The following is a 9,736-nucleotide window of genomic DNA, read 5'->3' as shown; positions in this document are numbered from 1 at the left end:
AGTAGTCCCTGAATAAGAGCTGGAAGTGCTTACTGGTAGACTGCCTGTGACAAAAGGATTCAAGTAACATTTTTTTAAGGCATGAAGCAGTAAGAAGATGCTGATTTCTGCTCACTGTGTGGAAGAACTGCTAAGCACCTGCAGTGTTCCAAGGGAATTAAGAGCAGAGCAGAAAATGAGTTAAACTAAACTGGTTTTGAGTAAGTAGCCTTTCAGGAACGCTGGAGAAGTAACGTGGTGGTGTAACAGCATTGTCTCTAATTAATCCTATATGGATATTCACATCTGACAAATATTTAGGTTTAAACAAAAGAAATGCACTGTCTCAGCAAGTGTGTCACTTACCTTGATATACTTAATACATCTTGCTCACTTCTTAAAAGAAAAATTGAAGATCAATTTTACTGAGTTTTGCTACAGGAGTTTCCAAGAGAAAGTACAAGTTCAAGAGTGTATTTTCAAAAGTACTTGTGCATTTGGCTGCAGCCTGTGCTCTTCATCAGGTGTGACAACACACACAAAACAAATATTTGCTCTAAGATGAATTTATAGTGGCTAATGGATCAAATGGGCAAGTTGGAAGTTTATAAGCTTAAAAGACAAAGCTATAGAGAGGTATTAAAACTTGAAGTGTGTTTGGTTTCCTGTAAAAGTCTAGGTGGGCATATTCCAACAGTTAAAGCTTAATTAAATTAAAAATGTGATTGATTGTGCAGGTGTCTGTATTTCACTTAAAACACTAAAACAAACTAGGACAATGGGGAAAAAAACTGTTTGAAAACTGCTAAGACCTTTGAATTTATCAAAGATGTAAGAGCACCAGAAATCTATCCTTTTCCAGAGTGAGTTTTTGTTGGGTTATTGTTTGTTGGGGTTTTTAAGTATATCATCCAACTTTTATTATTAGGAAAGAACTTAAATATCTAAATGAAATATTTATTTAAGCTTGTTCACTTAAATTTATTTACATACAATGAGTTTCAGAAGACTGTTAACCAAAATAAATCTCAGTTGGGTAAGACCTTGAACTAGAGAGAGGCTGTTAACTGGAGACACTATTTAAAAGGTAACAGAATTTAACAGCTTTGTGGTACACAAACAAACAGGGGTATTAAGATACAGAATTGGATTTCTCTGAAAATTATTTGTGTTCAAAATTATTTTAACAATTTACAAGGAAAATGTTATTTCCTTATAGTCTTTAAAAACACATTAATACAATATAAACAATTAAGGCTTTTAAAATGCAGAACATTCAGTAGTTGAACTTGTAGATGCCATTACAATGTTGGATAATGGTGTAACATGATGAAAAGGATTTCATTCACATACATTGGTAGAAATGATACTGCATGACTAGATTTAATTGTCACGCACCTCTAAAATACAACTTAAAGAGATTTAACTTCTCCCCTCTCTTGGTAAATCCACAGTCACTTACATCAGCTTTATTTTGCATTTCCTTTAACATTATATTTAGAGATCAGGTAAACACTGGGTGACTAAAAGACTCACAGCTAAACTGCTGATTTAACACAGGACTTGCACAGTTCTGGTGGCAGCTGAAGACAGTAGTAATCTGGAAGACTTTTGGAACTTTCTTAAGATACAACAGGGTTTTGTGTGGGGGGCTTTTTAAAAACATTTTATTGTAAAAAGACGCAGTCAAGGTAGTTAAGACAACAAATACTTGACTTAACACTGAAGAACTTGGGGCAACTTCATTCATGAAAGGGTTCATTTTTGTATGTTCTATCAGTAATTTCTTCATTAAGCTTTACATGTATGTGTAAAAGGTGATTATCACAAGTTGTACAAATAATGGCTATGCAGCTGGTGAGCAGATAAAAGGATAATTGAAAATTATTTTTAAAAACTTTGATAAGAACTTGTTTTGCTGAAAGCTGTAATACAAACCAAAACTGTGTAATTTAACATTAAAGCTCTATCAGGTTATTGTAGGGAAACTGCAGGCAGTATTTCCCACTCCCTTATAAAGAAATTGCTGTAAGGAATTAACATAATACTGAGCAAGATGTAACAGACTTAGAATGTATTTCTGTGGCACAGGACAAGTACTTGATACTTCTATAGTTCTAAGTACTGCTACCAAAGTCGTGAGGCTCAACCTGTAAACAGCAACTACATACTGCAAAAACACAGGGACAAAACATTCACATGTGCCATGACCTATCCAGTACAATCTGACAGCAACCTGCATTAATTGGGGGTGGTTTTGCAAGTACAAACTGTATCCAAACCAGAATCCTGCTTATTTCATCAGTGTCTGTACTGTAAGTCCCTGACCAGTCATACTTTCCAGCATAATGTTACAGCACTAGTGATTTCAAGAGTTACCAAAATAGAGGTGAAGAAACCCTTGCTACAATAGGTTTGTCTCTTGAAGTCATTGTACCTATGGTCACTTTTTTAAGGGGTTCTCCAAAGTTATTTTTGCTTGCCAGTGCCTAAGAGAAAGCATGTAAGAAATCCAGAAATAGAAGCACACTGCTGTAACCCGAGTATATGGAATGCAAACATGTAATTATTGCAACTACTCATGATAAAAAAAAAATGCAAAAGCTGGATTACAAGCAGTTTAAAAGTCTACAAGCAGGTTCCTTGGTTCACTGTATCTATCTGCAGTGTCTTGAAGACACTACTATGCTTTTCCAAGCAAAAGAAGGATTTTATTTCCACAGCAATACTTTTTTCTACAGTTAATACAATCAGTGGTAGTATCTACCTGTGCAATTGGCCAAAATCCCTGTATTATTACTTACTCACCTCACAGAGAACTTGGTTTCAAACTTTCAGTGTGAAGGGCTTCACTAAAACTGAATTGTAAACAAAACAGTAACTAATATAAACCAGTTTCTGGCTCTGGTTAATCTGCAATAAAAAAGCCCTAAAATTAAGAGACCTATTGATGCCCTGATACCAAAATACTAGAGAGAAAATTATCTGTTTTCATAGTTATTTTGGAGTTCCCTATAATATGAGATGACCAAACCCAAGGGTGTTCCCATTACTCAGCTGATTGAAGTTTTAAAAATAATTTAAGACACACCGGTGTTTCTTCTAATTGCAACTTTGACCTTTTCCTTGGCATGTGCCAGTAAGCAGGAACAAAAGCCCACACAAAGTTTCTGACAAAAATACAATTATCCCAGCATTTTTGGAAACACATTCAGAAGAAATCTAAGAATGTTTAACTAGGTCAGGTGAAAATTCTCAAAACTGATTAGTATAAGCTTAACTTTGAAAAGTTACAGCTGAAGTTTTAACTCAGGAAGCCCATCCAAATTTTGCTAAAGGCTTCAACAAGGAGAGAACGTGAACTTCAAGACAGACCAAGTGTCCCATTATTTCATCCAGCTCTGTGCTGGAGAACCTCAGTTTGTCTCAGCTAAAGGCTTTGGCTCCTGAGACACTATTAGATCAATCCCCATATGCTTCACAATAGGTATCACGCTGGATGGGACCTAAACTGAAATTGGTTCAGCACTAAAGGAAGTTCAAGAGAGTAATTTAAAAAAACCAAAACAAAACTTAGCTGAGTTTGTGTCCCTGTTCACCCCCAAGATCTCTGTACATTTGGCTGAGTGTTTGACTCCATCAAACAAGCCCATTTCATTCACTTTTGGCCCCAGCAACACTGCCCCAGCACCTGCTGCCCTGAGTGCACAGCTCGGCTGGAGGGCAGCACCTCAGCTTGTGTCTACACTGATTACAGTCAGAGCAGCAGCGGCCTTTGTTTTCAGCAGTGTTACACTATTTGTAAGCACTATTTAGACTGAGCTAGCAAACATCTCAGTAACTTTGAGTGCTGAAACTTCATTGAAATTGTTCCCTAGGATTTCCCAAAAATAACACTATTTTCTTTGCACATTTTTCTAAATGTGTCTAATTCTGTAAAGTAGAGGCAAACATGGGATCTTGGATTTCTAATGATAATTAACAAAGTATTTAAAGGTTTTAACCTTGAAAAACAAGGAATTGCCCATTTCAGCACATGAAGCTTCTCTATGAACACAAATAATCCTACAAACCAGAAAAGGAATGGGGAAGGCAGATTCCAGCAAGTTCTCTAGAGAGAACTCTCCAGCAAAGAGAGCTCAGAGTGATAGGAACTGACATTGACCAAAACTGAACAGTGGGCAACTGACATTTAGTAAGACTAGTTGGAGCTATCAGAGGATCAGCACAGTTAGTCCTGACTTTAAAGCACAGTAAGAGTGAAGAGCAGTGTGTCCAGGGAGAGACACTGCCAACCTGCCAGGAAATGAACCTGCTGGGCATTACCTAGGTGAAAAAATCCGGCCACTGCATGCTGTGCCACAGCTATTTGTGTCCAAAATAACAGCAAAATTAAGGACAAAGCCTTTAACAATCTCAAGAGGTAGCATAGGAACTTTTATGTTCCAGCCTCTCTTTCCTCCTTAGCAATCCCCTGTGGCACTTCCTCCCCATCAAAGCAGATCACAGCCGAGCTTCAATCCATTGCTTTTCTACTGGCCAAGCTGTGAATGAGAGGGAGCTGTACAGAAACACTGAACATCAGACAGACCCTGTGTAAATGATGTGGTTTGAGAAGGTGTCACTCACCTGTCCCAATTTTCCCACTTGACAATAATAGTCTATTGCTAGTTATGCTTAATAAAAATGGATGTGAGGAGGTGCATTCATCAAGATGAAATGCCATTTTCAGGCCTTGCATGTGACATTTGCTATGCCTGGACTGAATGGTATGAATGTTTGTCAGTGTTGGATTTTTCTTGCTACGAAGGTGTTGTTTGTCATAGCACAGACGGAAAAAAATAGGAGGACTCTACTGCAACCAAACTACAGCTTGTTATTTTTGCTTTTCTGTAATATGCTTTCTAATGAGGATTCTGCACCAATTAACATGCATTTTCTGAGTCACCTGTTTAATGCTGCAACCTTTAAAAATCTACTTTTATATAAAATAACCTCTTAATTCATTATGTTGTATTGAAGGATGTAGTTTGTATAGATTCTGTAATAAGCATCCTAATGCAAAGAGCTGATCCAAGCAATGAGCTGACTTTGTTACAGAACCAGTGTAGCAGGAACAAAGAAAGGTTCAGTTAAAAATATATCAGCTTTACCTTTTACTCAAGTATTTCCTGCTGAATGCACAAGAAAATTCCATTTCAAGAACTCAAAATTGCCTTTTATTACATACTGGAAAATTTTCTCAAGAGCTTGTATATACAAGTTTGAAGAAACATGACAATAATGTGAAATACCAAGTAAGAGCCTGCCTGGCACTCCAAGGTTCCCAGCAGAGCCTGTGCTTCCCTTGGAGCTCGTGTGCCTTGAGCCACAAGAGCAGCTCTGCAAAGACACTCTGAACACATTATTTCTTATATGAACTACATGGACAGCGACAAAATGTAGTTTTTGGCTTGTGTTTAAGTGAATTTTCAGGAATGCTAATTTCATTCTCTGGTGTTACTACCCTCCCTTGGATCTGCTTTTCTGGGTTGCAGATTCTATGAGTGTCACAAGAAAAGTGGTGGATTTGAGCATTTACAAAGTGCCTTATAGAAAAACATTTATCTCTACGGCAGTGCTCAGATTTTTGCTAATTTTAAGAATACTTGTATGTAGTTTTTTTTAGGTCACAACTATAACGCAACAACAAAAATTCTATGATTCTGTTTTCTGTGCTAGCATTTATCTAGTGGAAAACAAGTTCTACTCTACTTTTCTGGACACTTTCATATATATTATGTAGGTATTTGGAGCATGTGCATGCTAAATTGTATAAACAGATTTAAAGTATAAATCTATACCCTTTTGCCAGAACATGAGCTGGAGGAAAAAAAAAGAAAAAAAGGCAAATGAAGTAGATACTGTCTTCCTGGTACTCCAAGCCTGTATTGTGCAATATCGTTTTCCAAGCTCACTTCATATAGATAAAAGCAATTCTGTTCAGGTTTTTTGATCCTCAGATACTGTCAGAGATACAAGCTGTGACAGGTGCTTTTGGAATGGTTACTCCCAGTAGGGCATAAATTAAGCTTCCAGATGTATTTCATTTTGGGTGTTAGGAAGCTCAACTGCTTATAACTTTTGCCACTAACAAGTTCAACTCATGCAGCCCTAGATTTCAGGAATTCTTTACCTTTTTTCCAAAGCTTCAAGACCTGTAAAGAAAAAAGGATATTAACAGAGGACTGTTTTCATAGCATGCCTTCCATCTCAAATACCCTGAAACCCTTTACTCCTTCATTGAAAGAAACTGAATTATCTGGGAATTGCAACTTCATGATGAGCATTGCATTTAACTCTTCTTCTGGGACCAAATGACAATAATTCCTTTAACTACAGTATATTAGGTTTCAGGCACATCTGTCTGAAACTGGCAATGTTACATGAATTCTTCTAATATGAGCAAGTATCTTAGGCAAAGAGATATAGTCCATAGCCACAACACCTCTATTCCTTCCAAAAGGAGTTAAAGTGGCAATACTGTCACTGAAAATAATAACAAACACTTAGCTTGACATATTTATTTTTCAAGGTCAATAAATAAATGTAAATACACAAATTTGGAAAAATCTTAGTAACAGAATGTTTTTAAACAACATTCTGGCTTAAAGTCTCTGTTATGACACTATTGGACTAGTTTCTTATCTACTTAAAGTAGCTAAGTCATTATGTTGGTGATCCTCCATCACATTAATTTGTTTGAAGAATTTAGGCTGCTGCAAAGGAAAAAAAGACATCAACCTTTGCTCTGATGTAGAAAATTATCTGAACTGCACACATTAAGTATTAAAATTATTTCTCTGGGCATGACTTTTCTAGAGAAGGTATTTTTAAATTTACAGTTTACGTATTAGAGACCTCCTACTGTTCATTACTTCATCATTATAAAAGGGAAATCGTAACAAAAGTGGAAAAAAACAGAAGAGGAAAAGGCATGGAAGAAAAGTGATATAAATTGGCCCTTTAGTTAGTAAGACATTCTTCCTTTATCTAATTTTCATTCTAAGTTGGTACCAGATGTGTGTGATGACTGGTTGCCATCACTGCAGCCAAGTCTGCTTGAAATAATTGTAAAGTGGCTTTTTACTGGTGGACATGCATTAGAACCCACTTTACAGACATTCTCCAAACGCCTGGAAGCAGGAATGTCATGTTCCACCTCGTTGCCTTAGCTTGCCCAGGTTATTCTGTGTGAACACTAAGGCTTGGAGCATGGATACAGAACTTGTCCAGGAGAAGCAGCCTTTTTCAAAAGTATCTACAAATCGCTAAATAGAAATTTTTATCAAAAGGTTATGCAAGAAGGTAATTGCTATTGATTTAATGGAAGTGGAGGAAGATTTGTGGTTCCCTCAAAATTCATCAAGTGTTCTATTTCTGCATTCTATAAATACTACAAGATGCAACATGTTTATTTGGTTCCCATAAATTAGAAAAATCTGGTTTCCAAAAATTCTAAATTAGTGATTTAAAAAACAAAATATTACACCTGACCACCTTTCAAACCATCTCAGAGAGCAGCTTCACTCCTCTCTCACCCTTCAGAAGTGTGCTTTTTTAAGAATACATGATTTATAAAACAAACAAAAAAGTGTGTTTTTAACTACAGTACACTTGCTTAAATATACAAGTGGACACGTTAACGTCATGTTAAAGTTCAAGGTACTTCTGGATAAAAGGCAGATAGTTAGTTATTTTAACTCTGCATTCTTATATAGAATAATGATTATTATAGACTTTAGTTTCCTCTCATCATTCATCTATCATATGGAGAGGTCAATAAATAAAAGCTTATCTGGTCCAGTTTACCTACAAGAGGAAAAAAATAATACAAGAAAAAGAAGTTATCTATAAAATTACTTGTTTAACCCTGATAACATCTGAGTTGCCATACCCAGTTTGTAGTTGCAAGAAAAGCAAACAATATTCATCTTGCCTTTTAATAAATGCCCCATTTTTTTATGACAAATTTTTTATGCTGCCTATCAAGTCACATATTCTTGGGGCAAGAAAGCTGGCCAGGAGATGCAGTGATAGCAGTAACAAGTATAAATCTGGGTTCAAAAAAAGAACATACCAGATTCAGAAGCAAAGAAATCTGGACACACTGAGGAGGCAGTGCCCAGCTGTTATTTGGGCTCTTGTGTCGTGGAGACTACCCAGCCTAAGATACAGTTTCATACTATGGAAGCAACACAGAACTCCGTTGTGCTTGTGTACAGACTTCAGGAAAAAGCCTTACACAAAATGAATTACCTCCTTTGTTTAGAGTAGAAGATAAAATAGCTTACTAACTGATGTAATGAGTAATGGATGTCACTATGACACGGGACTTGCCATGAGTTGTGTGTTCAGCTACAAGGTGCAGTATTTCTTATGACTAACTCAAAGCACAGCCGCATCCAACTGTGATTTGGAATTCACTCTTGAGCAGCACGCGCTATGACTTTGAAGAAGTCTGTCTGATTGTAACAAAGTCATCCATCCTCTCTTGGAACATGAACAAAATCCATGGGGTAATCAGGCACAGGCGGCATGTAACAGGTTTGTCTTCCATTTTACTCCTTGTTTTTGCTTCTGAGGACATGCACTTGGCTCCAGATGGGATCCATTTTCTGTTACAAGAGAACACAGCTATTCTTCTCTTTCTCCCTCTCCTTCTCTCGAGGCTCTTTGCGTTTGCGTTCATTACTCCCGGATTGTCTTGCGCTGGCTGGAGAGGCAGCACCTTGTACCTGCTGTGTAGAGAAAATAGCATGGGGAATAAACCCAGCACTACTGCAGATACAGCCTGAACTATTACTGTGTGGTCAATTTCACAAACAAAATGTTTAAGTATGATGCAAACCAGCAGAATTTAGGTAGGGGTTTTTGGTATACCTACTCCCGGACCTCCAAAGAACTGCGTATTAACTGAAAATTAAGTCAGCTGAAAACATATTTCAAGTCTCATGTGTCCCTTTTGTTGCGTCCACCTATTCAGATCAGTTGTTTCAATAAAATATGGTTTCAAACATTTTCTGCCACTTCTGTGTTATTGTACTAGAATTTTTTCTTAGTTTCTCTTGTAAGTACATAATCCACATTTCATTATTTGCAGAGTCGAAGTGCTGGTGTGGACAGCGAGATAATGGTAAGGCAGCAGCTTTTTGTGACTAGAAACGCTTTAATAACTTGGCAAGGGGGTTATAAAAGAGACCACATAAGTTTTGTTAATTCATCATCTATTACCACTGTTACCCATTGCAAATGAGCAGGCTCTTAATCCTGTTCAGCAGGTTCTTCAGTTCCTTCTACCTTTGGCAGCCAGTAGTAATGAATCTGTGTTTTAGGAGTAGGTACTGCTGGTTCTACCAAAGCAACAAGCAGTGCAAATAATACAGCTTTTAGCTGTCAAAATTCTTGTTTCATGCTTAACAAACTTATCAGTTAATGGTTTTGAATTGCTTCAGGCCAAAGATAAAGGCTTTATACAGATTATTTCTTACGTATTTGTAAATAAAAGCAGTTCTAAAAGTCGTCAGTGGTTAAGAACTCTCTAAATCCAGATCAACTTAAATATTGCCTCTTGCATAGAAGATTTAGTTAAATTGCATTTTAGCATAGACATGTGCATGAATCAGATTTTCAGAGCATTTTGAAAGCTGCTTATGGGTATGGGATGGAAAGGTGTACTGGGAGAAACTGTGAATTGCCTAATTCGGAACAACGGAAT

General features: G+C 36.9%; 1 protein-coding gene across 2 annotated transcripts in view; it reads right to left on the bottom strand.

Moving 5' to 3' along the window:
• Nucleotides 1-958: 958 nt before the first annotated feature.
• The window catches only part of MINDY2 (MINDY lysine 48 deubiquitinase 2), a 32,683-nt gene continuing 23,905 nt past the window's right edge, over nucleotides 959-9,736 (bottom strand). The window contains exons 9-10 of one of the 2 annotated variants that reach the window (XR_014226810.1): nucleotides 8,317-8,759; nucleotides 959-6,176 (exon numbers count right to left, since the gene is read on the bottom strand). Coding sequence is in view for 1 of the 2 variants with exons in the window: in XM_082290505.1 (XP_082146631.1) it covers nucleotides 8,640-8,759 (120 nt within the window). In the remaining variant the exon portion in view is untranslated. Of the gene's footprint in view, nucleotides 8,760-9,736 lie in introns of both variants that reach the window. The other variant, XM_082290505.1, reaches the window with a different exon arrangement.

Source organism: Coloeus monedula (genome assembly GCF_965178545.1).
Source record: "Coloeus monedula genome assembly, chromosome: 14".
NCBI classification, from domain to species: Eukaryota; Metazoa; Chordata; class Aves; order Passeriformes; family Corvidae; genus Coloeus; species Coloeus monedula.
This window is presented reverse-complemented; position numbering and strand designations above follow the sequence as displayed.